The sequence below is a fragment of the Jaculus jaculus genome, chromosome 3 (genome assembly GCF_020740685.1).
Source record: "Jaculus jaculus isolate mJacJac1 chromosome 3, mJacJac1.mat.Y.cur, whole genome shotgun sequence".
NCBI lineage: Eukaryota > Metazoa > Chordata > Mammalia > Rodentia > Dipodidae > Jaculus > Jaculus jaculus.
This window is the reverse complement of record NC_059104.1, coordinates 174,737,829-174,761,429: the sequence shown is the minus strand read 5'-3', so window position 1 is coordinate 174,761,429 and position 23,601 is coordinate 174,737,829. Positions and strand designations below refer to the sequence as shown.

The window sequence follows — 23,601 nt, the reverse complement described above, 5'->3', positions numbered from 1 at the left end:
GGGCGAAAATAAGGGACAGCCAGTGAGTAAGAAGCCCAAGGTTATGCCTGCGCTCCAGCTGTGGGCGGGGCACGCTGTGTAGAGCTCTCTGCGACATCTGGAGGGACTTACCAAGTGGCAATTCGGCCCAGGTAGGAAAGCCGCTTGGACTGTCTCTCGTGGTCACTTGAAGGTCCAGGTAATACTTAGAGCCATACGGCAGTTTGCTTGTGCGGATAATCAGTTTATAGAGGCGTGTAGCTGAAGGGTTTGGGTTAGGGTGGGCCAGGAGCAAGGCCAATTCTGCAGAAGGATGGAACCCAGAGGAGGCAGCTTCTTACCGAGGGTCACAGGAAAGTTAACACTCAAGGCTGTAGGTAGCAGGGCCTGGCGGTGCGCGCCTCTAATCCCAACGCTCTGAGGTAGGAGGATCGCCATGAATTCAAAGCCATCCTGAGACTACGCAGTGAACTCCAGGTCAGCCTGGGTAGAGGGAGACCGTACCACAAAAAAAAAAAAAAAAAAAAAAAAAAAGTCTGTAGTTAGACCATGTCAGTGCATTGGCCAAGTCAGCATTAGGTCTTTTTTACGTTAAAGGAAAAAAGTGACACATTCTGGCTCAGTTTTTTTTTTTTTTTTTAAATACTCATGGAGGCAGTCATTCAGATTTATCCCATATATTTGCCTTATCAGCTTCCTAAAAATTGTTTCTTTTTAACAAGATACACTATATTATCTTATTTTTCCAGTTTACCTGGTTTTATACATTTGAAAATGAATATGTCATTTTGCCCTTCAGAAATGGTATTTATACAATTTTTTCCTCTGCAAAGTCCATTTGTTTATTTAAATATTTATTTATTTATTTATTTAGGTTTTCCGAGGTAGGGTCTCACTCTAGCCCAGGCTGATCTGGAATTTTCTTTGTAGTCTCAGGGTGGCCTCGAACTCATGGCGATCCTCCTACCTCTGCCTCCCGAGTGCTGGGATTAAAGGCATGCCCCACCACACCCAGCTATTTTTATTTTTTAAAAGTAGGTTCTCATTCTATCCCAGGCTGACCTAGAACTCACTCTGTAGCCCCACCTGGCCTTGAACTCATGGTGATCCTCCTATCTCAATCTCCTGAGTGCTGGGATTAAAGGCATGCATCATTATGACTAGCTTATTTTAGGACATTTTTGACATCTGAAATATATGATTATTGTTAATATAGACATTTATTATAGGCTTTATTATATCATCATGGTCACACTCAATAACTCAACTAGCCTTTTACTCTCTGCTAATATCTTTTTGTTTTGCTAATGTCTTTTTAAAAATATTTTTATTTTTTATTTATTTGAAAGAGAGAGAGAGAAAGAGAGAGAATGGGTGCACCAGGGCCTCCAGCCACTGTAGACGAACTCCAGGTGCCTCCACCACTTTGTGCATCGGCTTATGTGGGCTTACTGGGCAATCAAATCTAAGTCCTTTTGCTTTGCAAGCAAGCACCTTAACCATTAAGCCATCTCTCCAGCCGTCTGCTAATGTCTTAATAAAGACATTGCATGTCTTCAGCTTGCAGTGCCCTCTGTCTCCTGCCTTCCTTATATCTCATACTGTGCTACGTCCACGGTGACCTCGCCTGTGTAGCAAGCAGAAATGCTTCTGCACTGGAAGAGAGCTGAGGACAGAGGGCCAGCACTCCTCGGAGGGATGCCCCCGGTGACCCCTTGGCAGTCAGTTACTGTAAAGGTTCCTGCTGCCCATGAAGTCACGACGACCTAATTGCTGGCGCCAATGCTGTTTCTTTCCTGCTTTCTTCTAGCTGTTTGTCTAAGAACAGCTAATTCAACACTTATTAGTAATCATGCACGCAATCAGAGTACAAGAAACAATCTAAGTATTGAATGTGCCCCTCCTATGATTAGGGCAATGGAGAGAATGTATAACTCTACTAGGAATAAAAAATTAACTCTAGAACAGTTTTTAGATGGTGTAAAGTAAAAACAGCTTATGATGTTTGAGAACGATACTGAGCCTGAGAATATGAAAGTAGAAATGTTGATCGGTAGTGTTCATAAGAAACATGACAGTTCTGTAGAAAAGGAGTTACAAAACTTAGACATTCCCACCAGGAAACTTCCTGGGGGATATGTTCAGTACTTGATCAAGGGCAGATGGTGGACTCCTAGAGCTGGAATCTACTTAGTTCCACTCCCCTATGAGGGAGGATATGATGAATTCGGTAATAGATGGGTGAATTATGAAGTAAAAAGGAGGCTATGGCATTCTCTTCCATTTACGGGAACGCTTAACAAGGAAGCGTAAGCCTTGGTGTTTATACAGTCCTTGGGGTATAAGAAATAAGTAACCTGTTATTCACCTTACACCTAGTTTCTGTTTGTATAATGTTGTGGTCAATGATACAAGACGCCCTTCTTAAAAAATGGGTACAGTTCCTGCCTGATCAACATTACATGTATGCTTACAATAGAACAATACTCAAGATTGTTTAGATTAATGATTTCTGAGATCACTTGTTGGCTTGCTAAGTTTCTCTGTTCAATCTGTATAAAATCTTCATGAAACCTTCAGTAAATTGCAGCAGCATATTCTACCTAGAGTGTGTCTGTCTGTCATTTCCTCGCCGAATCCCGAGTTCTCCCTGAGCCTTCGCCCTTGTTCTCCCTCGGTCCTGATCTCCCCGAGAGTCAGTCCGTGGCAGGTGGCGCCCCGAACAGGGACCTGAAGGACAGGTAAGCTTTCTTTCTTTCTTTCCTCAGAACTTAGGATCGGCTCTCACCAGGGAACTGCAGTCCCGCCGGTAAAGGATCACCGGTTAAGAGTGAGTAATCACAAGGAAATCATGGGGCATTCAATGAGTAGAAATGAAAAGATGTTGGGGGTCATGGTACAGCGCATGTTGGCAAAAAATGGGTTTAATGTGTCCACAAAAGTTTTAGAAGAATTTATGCTTTTCTTAAAACAAGCTAGCCCTTGGTTCGTGGAGGAAGGTGCCATGACCTATGAGGATTGGAAACGAGTGGGACGTGAAATGCGTAGGTACGTCCAAAGAAATGGAGAAAAAACTCTACCTGCCCAGGCATTTCCATTGTGGTTACAAGTAAGGGAAATTCTTACAGAAAAACCCTTTGAAGGCTTAATTAAAGAAACCGCCTCCGAGGAGCCTGATGAGGTAATTATTGATAATGTTGAGGACGGGGAACTAAGACCCCTGATTCCGAACAATTCTAATTTAAAACCTTCTGCCCCCATCTTAACTGATGGAAAGATAGAATCTGATGATGACAATGATGATGATTGGGGGCTGGATGATGAAATAGAGAGAATGCATTTTGATGATGAACTTAGGGACCATACACATGGCCATCCTCCGGCAATACGGGGTAAATTTAGACCATTAAAAAAGACAAAAAGGCCTCCTCTGCCTCCAATGGGCTTCCAGGGAGCAATTAAGGAGGCTCAAGCAACTGGGGATTGCTCTCTTGTTTTTCCAGTGTCTGAACAGTTAACAGAAAATGATGAACCTGTATGGGAGCCCATTCCTCTTAAAACATTAAAGGAATTACAGTATGCAGTTAGGACATTTGGCCCTTCTGCTCCTTATACATTACAAGTGGTAGATATGCTGTCAAGTCTGTGGTTGACACCCTATGATTGGTATCAAACAGCTAAGGCAACTCTTACTCCCGGGGATTATATCCTCTGGAGGACAGAATATGAAGATAGATCAAAAGATACTATTACAGATTCTATAAAACGCAGGGGTCCAAAACCTACCATGGCAATGCTCCTAGGCACGGATGCTTATGCTACAGCACAAGCACAAACTTCAATTCCTCGAAATATTCTTGAGGTCATTACTAGAAATGCGGTCCTGGCATGGCGAAAACTTCCTCCTCCGGGAACCAAGGGAGGTGCCCTAGCAGGCATCAGGCAAAGCAATGAGGAACCTTATCAGGATTTTATATCTAGGTTGGAGGAGGCTATCAATAGGATGCTTCCTCCATCAGAAGGAACTAATCTTCTCCTTAAACAATTGGCTTGGGAAAATGCTAATGCGCTGTGCCAGGATTTAATAAGAAAGACAGGACAAATACAAGATTACATTAAAGCCTGTTTGGATGCCTCACCAGCGGTGGTACAGGGAATGGCCTACGCTGCAGCCATGAAGGGACAGAGATTCAGCGCCTATGTAAAAAAGACTTATGGGGGAGGAAAAGCCTCCCCACAAGGACCTGGTCCTGTATGTTTTAAATGTAATAAGACAGGACATCTGCAGAAGGACTGCAGACAACAAAGTTCAGGCCTTAATAACAAGGGACCTGCTCCTGGATTATGTCCCAGGTGCAAGAAAGGAAAGCATTGGAAAAATGAATGTAAGTCTAAGTTCCATAAGGATGGGACCTCCCTGAATGGGGAAGAAAAAGAGGAAAATGAGTCAAAAAACTAGGAGGAGGGCAAGCTCCTAGCCCAGAACAAAAGGGAGCTCCCCCTCAAGAGCAGAAGGAATTAAAATTAGATCCTCTTGCTCCAGAGTTTACTATTCATCAACTTCCTAGGGCTACTCCAGGGAGTGCAGGGCTAGACCTTACAAGTAGTAAAGACATGATTCTCTCTAAATGGGATGGAATAACATTAGTCCCTACAGCTGTTTCAGGACAATTATTGCCTCAAACAGTTGGACTGATTATTGGAAGGAGTTCTAATTATCAAAAGAACTTTGAAGTCCTACCAGGTGTTATAGATGCTGATTCTCAGAATGATATAAAGATCATGGTCAGACCATTATCAGAAACAATACAAATACATAAAGGACAAAGAATAGCACAGTTATTGCTGCTACCTTATGTTAACTTACCTAACCCTCTCCTGAAGAAGGAAAGGGGTATGGGTCAGTTTGGCTCCACAGATGTGGTAGCCTGGGTGCAGGAATTAAATGAAAGGCCCTTTAAGGTTATTAAAATAAATGGAAGAAAATTTAAAGGACTTTTAGATACCGGGGCTGATAGGACATGCATTTCAGCCTCTGACTGGCCTTCAAGTTGGCCTGTGCATAAAACAGGATCGTCATTGTTGGGCCTGGGCTCAGCCTCTGGAGTCATGCAGAGTACAGCCCTGTTAATGTGGGAGGATGAAGGAAAATCGGGTTATATACAACCTTATGTTTTACCCTCCCTGCCTTTTTCTCTCTGGGGTAGGGACATGTTAGAAAACATGGATCTAAGACTGGTTACAGCTGAACATTTGAGCAAACAGCATTTTATATAGGGGCCACTGCAGAAAATTTATTTGCAGATAAGATTAAATGGTTAACGACTGAGCCTGTGTGGGTTAGTCAGTGGCCCCTTACTCAGGAAAAGTTACAGGCTCTAGAGCAATTAGTTCAAGAACAATTAGAAAGAGGGCATATTATAGAATCTAATAGCCCATGGAATACTCCAGTTTTTGTTATAAAAAAGAAATCTGGTAAATGGAGACTATTGCAAGACCTGAGAGCTGTTAATGCCGTTATGGAAGATATGGGGGCATTACAGCCAGGCCTCCCTTCTCCGGTAGCAATTCCAGATGGCTGGCAAATAATTATCATAGATTTACAAGATTGCTTCTTTACTATACAGCTAAATCCTGCAGACAGCCCATGTTTTGCATTTAGTGTGCCATCACCTAATTTTCAGAGGCCTTATAAGAGATATCAGTGGAAAACATTGCCTCAAGGTATGAAGAATAGCCCCACTTTATGACAAAAATTTGTGGATCAGGCATTGAAATTAGTTAGGAAAAAATATTCTACAGCTTATATAATACATTATATGGATGATATTTTGTTAGCACACCCTAATAGGGAGACATTAGAAAACTTACTTGAAGATACCATAGCACAGTTAACTGCTCATGGTTTAATTATAGCACCTGAAAAAATACAAAGGAATAAGCCATTAAGTTATTTAGGACAATGGATTCATAATGATTATATTCAAACACAGAAAGTTACCATCAGAAGGGATAAGTTAAAAACTTTAAATGATTTTCAAAAATTATTGGGAGACATTAATTGGATTCGTCCACATTTGAAAATAACCACCGGAGCTTTAAGCCCTCTTTTTAACACTTTACATGGGGATCCTGATCCAAAGTCACCAAGGTCTCTAACTCCAGAAGCATTAAAAGCATTGGAATTAGTGGAAGACGCTCTTACTGCTGCCAAGGTGAAGCAAATATCTTATAATTTAGTTTGGCATTTGCTCATTTTTGCTACTCCTTATACACCCACTGCTTGCTTGTGGCAGCATGGGGTACTGGAATGGTTACATTTACCACATACACAAACAAAAATGCTTGCAGACTACCCATTTATGTGTTCTTTGTTAATTGTTAAAGGCAGGCAAAGATCCAGAGAGTTATTTGGAAAAGAGCCACAAATTCTCATTACCCCATATAATAAGAGTCAGGTAGAACAGTTAATACAAAATAATGAAGATTGGATTTTGGCTCTACAGGGTTATACAGGACAAATTATGTATCATTATCCAAAACATCCTATTATAGAATTTACAAAATCTGTAGAATTTATCTTCCCTCGCTTTTGCTCTTTAGAGCCACTTGAACAGGCTTTGGTTGTTTTTACAGATGGGTCTTCTACAGGAAGAGCTGTGGTTTATGTACCTGAAAGTGAGCCTTTGATAGAGGAAACAGGCCAAACATCTGCTCAACAGGCAGAAATTAGAGCAGTAATTTTAACATTTAAAAATTTCTCTCAACCTTTTAATTTGTACTCAGATTCAAAGTACGTAGTAAATTTGTTTCCAGCAGTAGAGACTGCCCTTTTAGCAGGGAACTCTACAATTTTACCTTTGTTAAAAGATTTACAGAACTTAATTCGTTTAAGAAAAGAAAAGTTCTATATTGGCCACATTAGGGGCCATTCAAATTTGCCAGGACCTCTGGCTTATGGGAATGCTATGGCAGATATGCTGACTAGGTCAGCTATCTGTACAGTGGTAGAAGCACAAGAAAGCCATAGAATTCATCATCAGAATGCCTTAGCTTTAAAGAGAATGTTTAATATTACTAGGGAACAAGCTAGGCAAATAGTTAAACAATGTGGACATTGTCCCCCTGTCCACCACCCGCTAAAATTTGGAGTTAATCCCAGGGGATTAAAGCCCAATGTTTTATGGCAAATGGATGTCACACACTTACAATCCTTCGGAAAAATGGGCTATGTACATGTGACTATAGATACTTTCTCTCATTTTATTTTTGCTACTGCAAGGACAGGAGAAGCAATAAAGGATGTAATACAACATTTAACTCAATGTTTTCAGGTAATGGGAATTCCTTCACAAATAAAAACAGACAATGGTCCAGCATACACATCAAAAGCTTTTAATGATTTTTGCTTGCAGTGGAAAATTGTTCATACTACAGGAATTCCTTATAACCCTCAAGGACAAGCTATAATTGAGAGAGCTCACCAAATTTTAAAATTACAAATCGAAAGGCTGCAAACTGCTAATAAATATTTTTCTCCTCATCATATTCTTTCCCACAGTCTGTTTGTTATAAATCATCTAAATACAAATGAGCAAAAAAACAACTCCAACAATGTTACCAAAAGTACTTTGAAAAGACTTGCTGACCGGTTCCTGGAAAGGACCAAATGTCTTAATAACCTCGGGAGGAGGATATATTTGTGTTTTCCCACAGGATGCGGACTCTCCCATCAGGATCCCTGACAGGCTCGTCCGCCACACTTTACGCAGACACAGGAGACAACTAAAGAGAAACAACAAACAACTGCTCCGACAGATGGAGAAACTGAAACTGAAAACGACACGGGGACATGATTTAACGTGGACAAAGATAAGAACTCTCACTCGAGAAGCAAAAGAATTAATAATCAGCCAGGGAAAACCCCTGACTGCTTACATGTATTTTGTGGCATTTTTTGTCTCTGCTCTCCGCGCCGGCTGAAGTTCAGGAAATTCCCTATTGGACATATGTTCCTAGCCCCCCTTTTGTTACAGCCTGTGGGTTGGTTGGATCAGGAGCCTATTAAAATCTTAACCAATGATTCTATGCGCATAGGCGGAACTCAAGACTCGGAAGTCAGACTGAGTACCTCCTCTTTTATTAACTTTGAGGGCAGAGCAGATTCTTTACCAATCTGCCTTGTGCTCCAAGGGGGAGGGGTACCAGTAGGCTGTTTGCGCACCAGCTATCGGACGTTCCTAACGGACGCTCCGGATAGAACAGATCGTGGTAAGAGATGGATGTGGGTTCTACAAATACAGACTTTAGGTTTTCCTAATTATAATGAGACACATCAACAAGTTACAGAATTGCCTTTACCATCCTGTATATTAAAATATAGAGACAGGAATCAGTATTGGGACTCTTCTCTCACAAAATATCCTGCTTGGTTAACTTGTGGCTTCCCGAATGCTGCTACATATTATAATCCAAAAAGCTCTGATGTTAAAATATGGGATTATTCTGCTTCCTCAGGGGAAGGCAAATATGAGAACTATATTAAAAATAATAAGGATAAATTTAATGGGTTTGAATTAGGAGATATGCTAGGGGAAAAAATAAAAAGATGGTTTTCTCAAGGCTATGTGGAACCAACCTGGGTAGCCACAGAAGGAAATATATCTAGAACTCATTCAGATTTATTCAGGTTGGTTGCCGCTGCAAATATGCTTCTTGAAAGACAGCCTAACACTACAAAACCTATACCTTATGGGCTTAAAGCTTGTGCTGCTTATCCTAATGCTCTATTGATTGCTCAACAAAATTTTGTTAATATTACTAAAGTAGGAAAATCTTATCAAATTCATTGTTATTCTTGTAAACTTACTAATTGTATCTCCTCAGGAGACACTAAGAATTTAGGAGTAATGCTCATTGTTAGACGGCCTCCTTATGTGATGTTGCCAGTAGAATTAGGTGATGATCCTTGGTATGATAATTCTGCTCTTCAAGTGTTAAAAACATTTAATGCACTATTGCGGCCAAAGAGGTTTGTTGCTGCTTTGATTCTTGGTATCGCAGCTTTAATTTTGATACTCACCACTTTCGCTATTGCTACTACAGCATTAATAGAGGAAATCCATACAGCTCATTATGTTAATGCTTTAAATAAAAACATTACTTCCGCCCTGATGGAACAGGCTGCCATAGATACTAAATTAGAAGCAAAAATAAATATTCTCGAGGAAGTAGTTCTGGCTCTAGGACAAGACCTAGCTAATTTAAAAACTACATTATCTACTAGGTGTCATGCTAGTTTTCAATCAATTTGTGTTACACCTCTTCCATATAACTCATCAGAAACATGGGATAAGGTAAAGGCTCATTTGCAAGGAGTATGGAAGGATAATGATGTTACTCATGATATAGATACATTACAAAAAGATATTTCTGCCATTAGTCAGTCTCATCTACAAATGGGAGGTTTAGAAACCTTAGCTAGGGATTTAGAACAGCGAGTTCGCTCTCTTAATCCTCTAGATTGGATTCAATACTTTGTTTTGATTGGCGTGCTGCTTTTATTAATACTTTTAGTGGTCTTTCTGTTTCCTATTCTTCTTAAATGCCTTTTCAGCACTGTGGCTGCCGTGAAACAGGAAGTCTTTGAGCTTCATTTTAAAAACAAAAAAGGGGGAACTGCTACGTCCACGGCGACCTCGCCTGTGTAGCAAGCAGAAATGCTTCTGCACTGGAAGAGAGCTGAGGACAGAGGGCCAGCACTCCTCGGAGGGATGCCCCCGGTGACCCCTTGGCAGTCAGTTACTGTAAAGGTTCCTGCTGCCCATGAAGTCACGACGACCTAATTGCTGGCGCCAATGCTGTTTCTTTCCTGCTTTCTTCTAGCTGTTTGTCTAAGAACAGCTAATTCAACACTTATTAGTAATCATGCACGCAATCAGAGTACAAGAAACAATCTAAGTATTGAATGTGCCCCTCCTATGATTAGGGCAATGGAGAGAATGTATAACTCTACTAGGAATAAAAAATTAACTCTAGAACAGTTTTTAGATGGTGTAAAGTAAAAACAGCTTATGATGTTTGAGAACGATACTGAGCCTGAGAATATGAAAGTAGAAATGTTGATCGGTAGTGTTCATAAGAAACATGACAGTTCTGTAGAAAAGGAGTTACAAAACTTAGACATTCCCACCAGGAAACTTCCTGGGGGATATGTTCAGTACTTGATCAAGGGCAGATGGTGGACTCCTAGAGCTGGAATCTACTTAGTTCCACTCCCCTATGAGGGAGGATATGATGAATTCGGTAATAGATGGGTGAATTATGAAGTAAAAAGGAGGCTATGGCATTCTCTTCCATTTACGGGAACGCTTAACAAGGAAGCGTAAGCCTTGGTGTTTATACAGTCCTTGGGGTATAAGAAATAAGTAACCTGTTATTCACCTTACACCTAGTTTCTGTTTGTATAATGTTGTGGTCAATGATACAAGACGCCCTTCTTAAAAAATGGGTACAGTTCCTGCCTGATCAACATTACATGTATGCTTACAATAGAACAATACTCAAGATTGTTTAGATTAATGATTTCTGAGATCACTTGTTGGCTTGCTAAGTTTCTCTGTTCAATCTGTATAAAATCTTCATGAAACCTTCAGTAAATTGCAGCAGCATATTCTACCTAGAGTGTGTCTGTCTGTCATTTCCTCGCCGAATCCCGAGTTCTCCCTGAGCCTTCGCCCTTGTTCTCCCTCGGTCCTGATCTCCCCGAGAGTCAGTCCGCGGCAATACTGCAACTCTGTTTTCAAAACCTCACACGAAGGCTTCCATCTAGGTCTCAGGCATCAAGAGTTCCTTTCAAAAAGAGACAGATAAAAATTGTTTACCCACAAATTTACTTGATTTTAATAGTAAAAACCATGGATTTTAGATTGCAATAGGGAATAAATATGTACATGTAAAGCCAAAAAAAAAAAAAAAAAAAAAAAAAGAGTTCCTTTCATAGCAATCCCACTGAGGAGGGCCCTCAGTGGAATGGGGACAGAGAGGAGAGAAAAAAAAAAGTTTAGTTTATCCACCTATGTAGAGGCAACACCAAAAAAATGTAAATAAATAAACCAGTTCAGTAAGAATCACTGTCATGGGCTGGAGAGATGGCTTAGCAGTTAAGCGCTTGCCTGTGAAGCCTAAGGACCCCGGGTCGAGGCTCAATTCCCCAGGACCCACATTAGCCAGATGCACAAGGGGGCGCACGCATCTGGAATTCATTTGCAGTGGCTGGAGGCCCTGGCGTGCCCATTCTCTATCTGTTTCTTTCTCTCCCTCTCTCTGTCACTCTCAAATAAATAAATAAAAATGAACAAAAAATATTTAAAAAATCACTGTCATATATAGGAGCTTTGAGGTAAAGGTGGTTATATTCCATTACTTCATTGCTAATGGGGTCAAGGTTTTTGAAATAATGCTTTGCTATGCTTTGGGGGTGAATGAATTTAAACTTGGGTCCCTAAACAAACACAGCACAGGAGCTGGGCAACGTCCTCAGCCCTCACGCAGTAGGCTGTATATCATATCCATTATGGTGATTCACATCATCTACCTATTAAAGCTGGGGAACACCAAGAGCATTTCTGGTCTGGCCAGTCTAAGTTTGGGGGAAATATTTACCACATGGTGTCATATTAAAATTTATGGTAAATAAAGGAGGGAAAAAAAAAGTTCCTTTCATGGGAGTGGCCAGCCTTCCTCCTCAGGCCTACTCTTCCACCTCGTGTCCCTTGCACCCATGACATCATCCTGGGAACGGTTGTTCAATGTCACCATCTGTTCAGAAGGGACCGTCCCTCCTTTACATTGCTAAAACAGTTGCTACTACTCTGACCTCCTCAAATGTTTGAACTCTCTGTCCGTAAGAACCACACGGGCTCCATGATGAAGAAGCAGTGTCAGCTCCGGGGCTGAGCTCATCCTCTTGGGCTTTTCTCTCCTTTCTGAGCTGCCAGAGCAGCTGTTTGGGGTTGGCTTGGTTATTTACTTGGTGACTGCAATGGGCAATGCCATCACTATTGTCATCATCTCTCTGGACCAGAGCCTCCACACCCAGGGTACCTGTTCCTGCAGAACTTATCCCTGGTGGGCGTATGTTTTAGTTCAGCCATCATTCCTGAAATGCTGCTGGTCCTGTTGCCCAAGAGAGCTACCATTTCCTTTGGGGGCTGTTTTGCCCAGATGTGTTCCGTGTTCTTCTCTTTGGCGGGTCTGAGCATTTTCTCCTGGGGGCAATAGCTTATGACAGATTCACTGCAATCTGCCACCCCCTCACCTACCCGCTGATTATGAACAGAAGAGTTTTTGTGGAATTAGTGGGGTTCTCATGGGCCTCGGGGGTCATGATGAGTACTCTGCAAATGACCTGGGTGTTCAGTTTTCCCTTTTGTGGCCCCAACGAAGTTGATCATCTCTTCTGTGAGACTCCCCCAGTGCTGGAGCTGGCATGTGCAGACACCTTCCTGCTTGAGATCTACGCCTTCACAGGCACCCTTCTGGTTGTCATGGTTCCCTTCCTGCTGATTCTCTAGTCTTATATTCGAATCCTCTGTGCCATCTCTTGAAGATGCCAGCCACTATGGGGAGGGAAAAGGCCTTTTCCACATGTGCTTCTCATCTCACTTCTGTCACCCTCTTCTATGACACAGCTTGTGTGACTTATCTGTAGCCCAAGTCCAGGTACACGCCAGACACCAAGAAACTGATGTCATTGGCTTACTCTCTGCCCACACCTCTGCTGAACCCACTGATCTACAGCCTGCGAAACAATGGGATGAAAAGGGCTATGATAAAATTGTGGCAAGGAAACATGACTTTCCACACTGTCTGACTTGTTGAGATCCCATGTGGTATTCACACATTTCCAAGATGGAGTCTAAATGACCTAAACAAGTGGCAAAATAGTGTATATTTCTTGACTAATACTATGTTTAATTTCTTGATTTTTTTTTCCAGGTTGAAAACATATGCAGGCATCCTTCTCTCTTAACACTGTAGTCAATTGTTTTTAAGAAGTACATAATATTCCATAACATGATGCAACACATTATCAATTAATTACTGTATTATTGTTCTACAGGTCACTAGCAGAGTATTGTCATAAAATTGGTGCCTCAATAAATATATAGTTCCATTTATTCATGTGCTTGGTGATTTATTCTTGTGTGATAGATTCTTAAAGGTGACTTATGAGGCAAATTTCTTTGTGTTTATAATTTTTTAATGTATAATTTTTTATTGACAACTATACTTACAGACAATAAATCATGATAATTTCCATCCCTCTTCCACTTTCCCACAATTACACTTTCCATCTTATCCCCTTCCTCTCTCCATTAGATTCTCTTTTATTTTGATATCATCGTCTTTTCCTCCTATTATGAGGGTCTTGTGAAGGTATTGCTAGGCACTGCAAGGTCATTGATATTGAGTCCAATTTCTGTGTGAACAGTTGCATTGTAAGGAGTCCTACCCTTCCTTTGGCTCTTATATTCTTTCTGCCACCTCTTCTGCAATAGACTCTGAGCCATGGAAGGTGTGATAGAGATATCTCAGTGCTGAGCACTCTTCTGTCACTTCTTCTCAGCACTATGTTGCCTTTTGGGTTATCCCAGTGGTCACCACCATCTGAAAAGAGAAGCTTCTCTAACCAAAAGTGAGGATAGCATTAACATATGTATATGAACATTAAGTATAATGCTTACAGGGCAGTTTGGTGAGCATAATATATACATTTAGCTGGACATGAGCAGGCTTTGAGCTGGGCATGGTGGTGCATGCCTTTAATCCCAGCACTCAGGAGGTAGAGGTAGGAGGATCACCATGAGTCCGAGGCCACCCTGAGACTACATAGTGAATTCTAGGTCAGCCTGAGCTAGAGTGAGGCCCTACCTCAAAAAAAAAAAAAAAAAAAAATAGCAGGCTTTACACTCCTAAGGCTCATGAGCTCCCCTGACATAGGCTTTTGATTAGGTTTTCAGTACCAGGCATGTATTTCCTCCCATATAGTCGGCCTGCAGTCCAATTAGAGAGCAGTTGTTTTGTCCCAGAGCAGACATGCCACTATTGTACTTGTTCGGTCATTTGGCCTGTTTGGCCAAACTTGAGGCTTCCAGTGTCCACTGTTTTCACTGCTGATGACTTCTGTCTCCCATAGGGCTGCATGCAGTACAGCTTTTTCCAGCTTTCAGTCAGCTGGTCTAGAGGGAGAAAGTTTACAGTTCAGCCCCAGCTTGATTTCGCAGTGACCTTGCCACCCAGGCATGTGAAGTATTCAGCAATAGGGTCTTACCATCTCTTTCTCATGGGAAACCAAGGGCTTTGGCAATAGCCTGTAATGTTTTAGAGGCAACAGGGACCTCCCTGGCCAACAACTCACTGGAAGGTATCCCATCCCTGGCCCTGAATTTTACTATAACAATCTATGGCTTCTGGATGTGCTGTTATGACAGGATTGAGATAGAATCTCAAAGTAGTTTTAATTTGCATCTCCCTGATGGCCAATGTGTTTATAAATTTAAAAAAACTAATGTAGGTGACTTGCAAGGCCATGCATACCTGTAATTCCAACACTTGGAAGGAAAAAGCTGGAATTCAAGACCTGCCTGCTCTACATAGTGAGTTCAAAGGCAGCATGTGGCATGTGGTATGACTGTCTCAATAAGCCAGGTCTGAGGGTGTCACTCAATGATGGAATACTTGTCTAGCCATGTAAATACCTCAGTTCAATCCCCACAAGCACACAACAAACCAAGCAATAATGAAAGCAAAAACTATTGCAGAATTGCTAATCAAATGTATCCCATGACTTCACACTGACCTATAAGCCCAACGACCCTCACTTCTGACTTCAGGAGACAAAAAGAGTGATGCGATTTTTAGTTCTCCTTTTCCTTGCTGAATCCAGAAGGCCAGGACTTTTAAGTTTATCTTTTTTTGCATGTGTGTGATGTGTTGTGCATGAGCATGTGTGCAGATGTGTACACCATGTGAATATGTGATTGGAGAACTTTGGGTGCCTTTCTTTATTGCTCAGCCACGTACCTTTTTGAGATGATGTCTCTCCCTCAGCCTGGAGCTGTTGTCTGTCAGCAAACACCAGGATTCTCTACTCTCTGCCCACCACAATTAGGGTCACTGAGCTGTGCGAACACGCCCAGGGCTTTACATTGGTTCTAGGGAATCAAACTTGGCCATTCCTGATTGAGAGGCTGTCACACTTAAGTTGTAAGTGCTCTTTCTGTTGAACTACTTCCAAGACTTGGGATTTTGCTTTCCAAGGCATGCTACTACAGTGATTTTCAAATTTTAGGGCGTGTCAGATGTAGGAACACAAAAATTCTGCAGGCACACTCCAAGGGTTCTGATGAGGGTAAAATTAATTTGACATAAGAAATGAAGGTAGAGGTCAGCAAGAACAGTAACAAAGAAACACACCAGCTTCTGGAGGCTGAAAATATCAGTATTAAAGAATGAACAGGTCATTGAAAAAAAATCAATATATTTATAGAACTAAATGACAATGAGAACACAACATACCAAACTTATGAGACACAGTGAAGGCAGGTCTAAGGGGAAAGTTTACAGCACTGAATACCTTCATTACAAAAAAGGAAATTTTAAATAAATAGCCTAGCTATCCATCTGAAGTCTTTGGAAACACAAGAACAGTCTAATCCCAGAAATATCGGATGGAAAGAAATCATCAAGATCAAAGCAGAAGTTAATGAATTGAGAATAAAGAAAATTAGAAACTGATGAAATGATGATCTGGTTCTTTTTTTTTTTTTTTTTTGGTTTTTCAAGGTAGGGTCTCACTCTGGTCCAGGCTGACCTGGAATTAACTCTGTAGTCTCAGGGTGGCCTTGAACTCACGGTGATCCTCCTACCTCTGCCTCCCGAGTGCTGGGATTAAAGGCGTGCGCCACCACGCCCGGCTGATGATCTGGTTCTTTATAGTAAAAAACAAGAATGACAAACCTATGGCTAAGTTGATCAAGAGATAAAAAAGAGAAGACTATAATCAACAAGTTATAAATGAGAATGAAGATGTCACACTGACTCAACTGTAATACTGTAATTAGTAGAATCATCAGGACATATTTCAACAACCTATATTCCACAAACTTGAAAACTCTGGAAGAAATGGATGAATTCCTTCACTCATACCACTTAGAAAAATTAAAGTCAGAAGAGATAATATACCTGAACAAACATATTATATCCAAGGTTTAAAAAGTAATTAAAAACTTCTCAACAAAACATTCAGGCCCAGATGGATTCAGTGATGAATCCTACCACACCTTCATTAAAGAAGTATAACCATTTCTTCTCAAGTAATTTCACACAATTGAGAAAGAGAGAATGCTTTTGAATCCCTTGTATGAAGCCAGCATTATTCTAATACTCAAACCAGACAGACACAGAAGAAAAGAAAATTATAGACTGGTATCCCCGATGAACTTATATGCAAAAATTCTTAATAAAATCCTTTCAAACCAAATCTAAGAACACTTCTAAAGCCTCACCGACTTATCAAGTAGGTTTCACCTCAGGGTTGCAGGGATGGTTCAACATATGGAAACCGATAATGTAATATAGCACATAAACACAAGAATCACATGATAATTTCAATAGATGCAGAAAATGTCTTTGACAAAGTACAACATTCCTTCATAATCAAAATACTGGAGTGACTAGGGGCAGAGCAATCATATCTTAACATAATAAGGGCTAAATATAATGCTTGTATGGTCCAGATTGTACTAAGTGGGAAAAACTTAAATCTTTCCCATTAAGGTCTAGAACAAGAGAGGGGTGTCCATGCTCATCACTGCTTTTAAAATATTTTATTTACTTATTAATTTTTGAGAAGGGGGTTAGGCAGAGAATGGTTGTACCAGGGCCTCTAGACACTGCAAATGAACTCCAGAAGCATGTGTCATTGTATACATCTGGCTTATGTGAGTACTTGGGAATAGAAATCTGGGTCCTTAGACTTCTCAGGCAAGTACCTTAAGTGCTAAGTCATTCCCCCTCTCACTGAAGTAAATAAAATACTATTTTATTTGAGTGAAATATTTACTTGAGGGAAATATCTCAAGTAAATAAAAATATTTAAAAAAATGAATCTGCTTTGGTGAGACTAGAAGTTGACTCATGGCCAAAACTAACCTGATTCATCAGTGACTGACTGTTGCATTCATAACCCATAATCCCATGGTGAATACTAATAATCCCACCGAGGAGGGCCCTCAGCGGAATGGGGACGGGGGAGTGGGGAGGGGATATAATAGGATAATATGAGGGGAATGGGACCAAGATTTGTCCATACAGAAGTTTCTATTTAATGAAAAATATTAAAAATAAATAAAGATGGAAATCATTCTGAGCCCCTGGTTCTTTATTTCCTGGTTCTTCCTCTGTGGGGAATATTTGACTAGCTTCCCCTTCCCTTGGCCCGTGGGCTCTTTCTGAGTCTGTGCTTGTCTCCTTGACCAACAATTCAAGGTCCCTATATTTATTTAAAACTTAACCAATAAAGGACATCTCATCTCAATGCCTATTTTACATATGGGCATTGATGAGTTAAACTCCTTAATACATAAAAATCCCATTCCAGAATGCTGGCTGTCCACCCATTTTTCTGGGACCACTGTTTTTCTGAGAAGGCTTCCCTTAACTTTCACTTTAAGTAAAGCTTTTCTTGCTTGCTCTTCAACTCTCCTCACTTGTCATTCCTTGGGATACCATGAACTTGACCCTGAAAAGCAGTAATACTACCACTGCATTCCTGAGCATGTCTTCCCACTATAATGTGTGTGTGTGTCTTTGAATTGTGTTCTGGGAATGAAAGGATCATCTATGAGGACAAATGGTCCATTTCCCCGTGGATACAGATTATAGAGAATTCAAATCCAATTGTAATTCACATCTTTATAGCTGCAGGAGGAGAGTTTTGTTGAGAAGGAACCTTCTTCTAGAAATTAAATGAAAAACAGAGAACTGAGGCACATCATCTGAATTGTGGACAAGGCTATTGCTTCAGGGTCCTGCAACCCTGAGCTCGCCTTGGGCAGAGTAAATGATCTTTCACTATTTTAGCTACTACAGACTGAACCCTTAGACCCCAATGCACATATATGCCCAATGAGATTAATATTCTTCTTTTACAAAGAAAATAATAAAAGCACAACCGTTCAGGTTGAGGTCAGTACAGATCTTCTGACTCTCAAGTCCGGTATGTCTAAGTCTGAGATCAACTGTAATGATGCCTTATTTCTTAAAAACAAAAAACAAAAAGAAACAACAAAAAAGAAAATCAGTGATTCCATTTCCCCTCTGAAAACAATGCAAATTATAGGTATGGGAATATCCAGGCCTTTGACCCAGAGTGTTGCATCTGTTAGATTTTAGGGTCAGGCAATTATTTCTTGAGTTTAAGATGTTATTATAACAGATGAGAGAAAAAGACACAGAGAGATAGATAGAAGGAGAGATACAGAAAAAGGGAGAGAGAGAGGGAGAGGGAGAGAGAGAGGGAGAGGGAGAGAGAGAGGGAGAGGGAGAGAGAGAGGGAGAGGGAGAGAGAGAGGGAGAGGGAGAGGGAGAGGGAGAGAGAGAGAGGGGGGGGGGAAGTGGGATGTGTATGCCAGTGGATAATAGGAGGGCCCAAGAGAGTGAGGGGAAGCCAAGACAGAGGGCTTTAAGGGAAGAGGAGAGAAAGCGCTCTGTGAAGAGGGGTTTTGAGTCATGTGTTTAGGTGAGGTATTACAGGAGGCTTAGCGATCTCCGAATCCCCAAACTCATCTGAGCATGTCCAGATAGGAGGAGGAAAGAACTCTGGGACTCATAGTATCAACCTGTCTTGTTTCTCACCACAGCCCCAATTTTTCCATTCTGTTCTCTCAATTCTCTATTATCCCATCACTCTGTCATTGTTTTCATTCTTCATTCAGCCTCTGCTTTCCCTCCCCTGGGAGATAACGCAGTGAAATCACATCTCTTGTGTAGGAGGTGATTATTCCCCACGGACTTATGTAGGTGTGATGATCCGAGCTTGTTGTCTTGAGTGTTCTGACTTGAGAGGATGAGTTCAAGCCTCTTGAGTCACCATAGTGCATAGATGATTTCTGTGCAGTCATTCTAAGTTCTTCATGGAGGGATTCTCGAAGGCATACAACCCCATGCCATATCATCTTATAAAATCAGTGAGCTCAATCACTAAGTCGTATTTGTTAGTAAGTAACTTTTGAGTAGTGGGGAAACTGCTGATAACATAGCATGGAAATTCTAGAGGCAGAGCCACAAGGTGAGAAAGTGAAACCTTGCCTGGACTGGATACTTCTTTGTGGGGTGGGTTCTATTGTCCTCAAGGATGGCTGGACATACTCTGGAAGGGATGTGTCCATCCTCAGGTGTCACCACTAGCCACAGCTGAATCCTGAGTCAATTGATTATTTATTTATTTATTTATTTATTTATTTATTTATTTATTTATTTATTTATTTAAGAGAGAGAGAGAGAGAGAGAGAGAGAGAGAGAGAGAGAGAGAGAAAATGGGTGCTCTAGGGCCTCCAGCCCTTGCAAAAAAATTCCAGACACATCTGCCACCTCGTACATCTGGCTTTACATGGGTACTGGGGAATCAAACCCAGATCCTTAGGCTTTGTAGGCAAGTACCTTAACTGCCAAGCCATCTCTCCAGCCCTTCAGTCAATTTTTTGGTTTATGGGTGTTAATTTCTTTTTGTTTCTCTTCAGAGGAATTTGGGCATAAGTAGTTTGCATGCACTATTCAGAAAAATCCCAGCAATTTCTGAGTAGCTCCCTTGGGCAGTAAGTCCAACACTTACCTTTTAAAATTGGCAGCTCGAAGCCTAAGGGATGGAGCACCTGCCTTAGTACTATCGTTAGAGTTATTCTGGCTCTTTGGGTCTTTAGTAAATGAGTGAATATTCACAAGCGAGTGTTCCTTTCAAGTCTTGTTAGCTTTTCCCCTTGTTTTACATTTTTAAGGTTTTTGTTTTTTTAATGACCTCATAGTAATTGCACATGTTTATGAGGCAAAGTATAACACTTCTGTGAATATATACAATATGTAGTGATCAGACAGACTAGGACAATTGGTCTGTCTATAACCCCCAAAACTCACTATTTGTTTGTTCTGGGACATTCCAAATCTTTGCTAGCTACTTCGAAAGGTACAGTGAGTTGTCAGTTATTGCCATCCTATCGTACTATTAAAGGTAATTTTATTTCATTATTTTTCCATGCTTTCAGTCAATCACATAAAAGTTTCCTGTTTTTAGGTAAAATTTTTGTAAAGTCACAAAGTAGTCACTTTCATATATGTAGAACTGAGAATATATTTTATACTTTGGATATTTAGTGCAGCAGAATGTATTTTACTAGCTTTTGGGGACTTTCTGACATCCCAGATATGCATGAGTATTGGGGTTGATGCAGATATTCAGCTCAACTATATGACCATAGTTTCACATAAGAATAAGTGAACTTTCCCTCTACTGTTTGCTCATGTCCTACAGACCTGCACTGAAGATCCCATTAGATGTCTGCAGCTGGTTTTCTTTCCCTGTGCTCCTGGCTTCTTCTCCTCCCCTGGCAAATCTTCTCTGGTTTTCAGAACATCATACACAGGCCAGCATGCTCCATTCAAAGTCCTGACTTGAGCAAGCTAGTCTCTTCCTTGCCTCTTCCTCTTCCCGCCTAGTGGTCCTTCCCCGATGGCATCGTGTGGTTGAGGTTGTTTCCTGTCTCCACCATTCACACAGCAGCTATGCCCTCATGTATGTCTCTAAGCCATATCCAGTAATATTCTATTGGTTCCCAGTTGCCTCTCCAGTGTGATATGTAGAGGCTGCACTCTTATTTTCCACAATGTATATCTTAGAGTCTGTATTTCCTTCCTTCCCTTCTGTCCTCCCTTCTTCCTTCCTTTTTATTTCTTTTATAAATATGGTCTTCATATCGCTCATGCTTGAGGGAATTATGCATAAGGCCAAAGAGCACACAACATCTTTGTCTTCTGTGAGCTATGCCCTAGTGGAGGTTAGGTTTTTATATGTGGGAATATGTCATTTGGTTATAGAAGGAAAAAGAGAGGGAACTGTGAGAGATAGAGTTCTGGGGCTTGTGTATATCATTTTTTATGTAGAATGATCATCAAGAGTCATGCCTATTTCATGTAGTGTCCTTAGCTGCTTTTTATGTCTGGAATGTAATGTGTTCACCACCATATAGCACCTGGAACACAGTGGCCACATCATTATAATTTGTGTAGCAAGTAATGTTTTCATGAACTTCCCCCTGAGTTAAAGACTGGATAGAAGGGACAGAGCGACTGAGACAGAGCAGGAAAGAGTAGAAACTTTAAAATTACAGTTGCATCTTGACACCCAAATGACTTTTTCTTATATTGTCATGGTCATAAGGATGGACTGTAAACATTTAGCCCAAACGTCACATCTGGATCAATTCCAATAGAATTGGTCATTTCCATTCTGGGTAGAAGTCCATTATCTGAAACCAATTGAAATATGTTGGTGTGGTCCCATACAAGTACATTTTAAAACACAACTCCTCTGTGTGTTATTATGCAATGTTTACACCTTTAACTGCACAGCTGTTTTCTTCACTTTGAATGTAATGAATATTGCAAATAAATGCTTGTAAACTTGCTATAAATGAACACTCAGGTTGTTTTCAAATTTTGCCTAGTTTGTAAAATTTTTTATGCTTTAATTTCTGTGTTCTTAAATTCATTAAAGTAAATGTTACCTATTATCAATGGTATAGGGCTAGAACTAGAACTGTAATATATTTACATTTGCTTTAATGCTAAGTTTAATTTTCCATCTATACTGTGTACCATCTGCATTAAAATTTGATGACATTTTATACTTTTCAGATCAGCTTTTTAAGCTAGAATTTCCCCCGTTATGATTGAAAGTTCATTCACTAGTCCAAGTATTTAGCTATTTTTTAAAATTGATGATGGAAATTTTCATAAGGATAGGGTCTTTTTATCATGTTCTGCCAGAAATTTTGGGGTGAACACAGACTTGAACATTGTGCTCTGACTTCATTCTTTTTTTTTTTTTTTCTCCTGAGGTAGGATCTCACTCTAGCCCAGGCTGACCTGCAATTCATTCTGTAGTCTCAGCGTGGCCTCAAACTCACTGTGATCCTCCTACCCCTGCCTCCCGAGCGCTGGGATTAAAGGCGTGTGCCACCACACCTGGCTCTCTGGCTTCATTCTTGCATACTGTGTCCCTGAGAAAAACACAGGGCCCTGCGAATGCAATGAAGAGACAAAATGCCAGCTCTGTGGTTGAGTTCATCCTCTTGGGCTTTTCTAACTTTCCTGAACTCCAAGGGAAGATATTTGGGGTTTTCTTGGTTACCTATCTGGTGACCCTCGTGGGCAATGCTGTCATTCTCACGATCATCTTCCTGGACCAGAGCCTCCACACCCCCATGTACCTGTTCCTGCAGCACCTGTCTGTGGTGGAAGCGAGCTTCAGCACCTCCATCATGCCCGAGATGCTGCTGGTCCTGTCCACCAAGAAAGCCACCATTTCCTTTGGGGGCTGTTTTGCCCAGATGTATTCCATTCTTCTCTTTGGTGGGACTGAGTGTTTTCTCCTGGGGGCAATGGCTTATGACAGATTCACTGCAATCTGCCACCCCCTCACCTACCCGCTGATTATGAACAGAAGAGTTTTAATGAAATTAGTGGGGTTCTCATGGACCTCAGGGGTCGTGATGAGTACTCTGCAAACGACCTGGGTGTTCAGTTTTCCCTTTTGTGGCCCCAACGAAGTTGATCATCTCTTCTGTGAGACTCCCCCAGTGCTGGAGCTGGCATGTGCAGACACCTTCCTGTTTGAGATCTATGCCTTCACAGGCACCCTTCTGATTGTCATGGTTCCCTTCTTGCTGATTCTCTTGTCTTACATTCGAATCCTCTGTGCCATCTTGAAGATGCCAGCCACTATGGGGAGGCAAAAGGCCTTTTCCACGTGTGCCTCTCATCTCACTTCTGTCACCCTCTTCTACGGCACAGCTTGTGTGACTTATCTGCAGCCCAAGTCCAGGTACTCACCAGACACCAAGAAACTGATGTCATTGGCTTACTCTCTGCTCACACCTCTGCTGAACCCACTGATCTACAGCCTTCGAAACAATGAGATGAAGATGGCGGCAGCTAAATTATGGCAAAGACACGTAGCTGCACACATCCCCTGACTTGCTGGGGTGACGTGACATTCCAGCCTTGTCCACGTGAACTCCATATGCATTTCATAAATGGTGAAACACATTGTAGTTTTTACTATATGCACGTTCAATCCCTGAATTTTCCATCTTTGAAAATATATCAGGGAGAGCTCTCTCTCTCCTTTAATTCTATAGTCATTTGTTTTTAAGAGATTTATATGTCCGTACCATATCATATAACCATTCATTTTTCTGTCATTGACATCCAGATAATTATTAGAATATTGTCATTAAGAGGGATTGTTCAATAAATATCTTGTTCCATATGTTCATACTTGTG

At 41.1% G+C, this 23,601-nt stretch overlaps 1 protein-coding gene and 1 pseudogene across 1 annotated transcript; both read left to right on the top strand.

The window, feature by feature from the left end:
* Positions 1–2,983: 2,983 nt before the first annotated feature.
* LOC101596470 lies at positions 2,984–12,853 on the top strand (annotated as a pseudogene).
* Positions 12,854–22,316: 9,463 nt separating this feature from the next.
* On the top strand, positions 22,317–23,291 carry LOC101596764 (olfactory receptor 10A3-like). The gene has a single exon (XM_004650691.2). The coding sequence runs from the start codon at positions 22,347–22,349 to the stop codon at positions 23,289–23,291; it is 945 nt and encodes a 314-aa protein (XP_004650748.2). The 5' UTR covers positions 22,317–22,346.
* The last annotated feature ends 310 nt before the right edge of the window (positions 23,292–23,601 follow it).

Excerpts from the sequence above, each read along its gene's own strand:
- LOC101596764 (XM_004650691.2), top strand. The coding sequence starts at position 22,347 with ATGAAGAGACAAAATGCCAGCTCTGTGGTTGAGTTCATCCTCTTGGGC.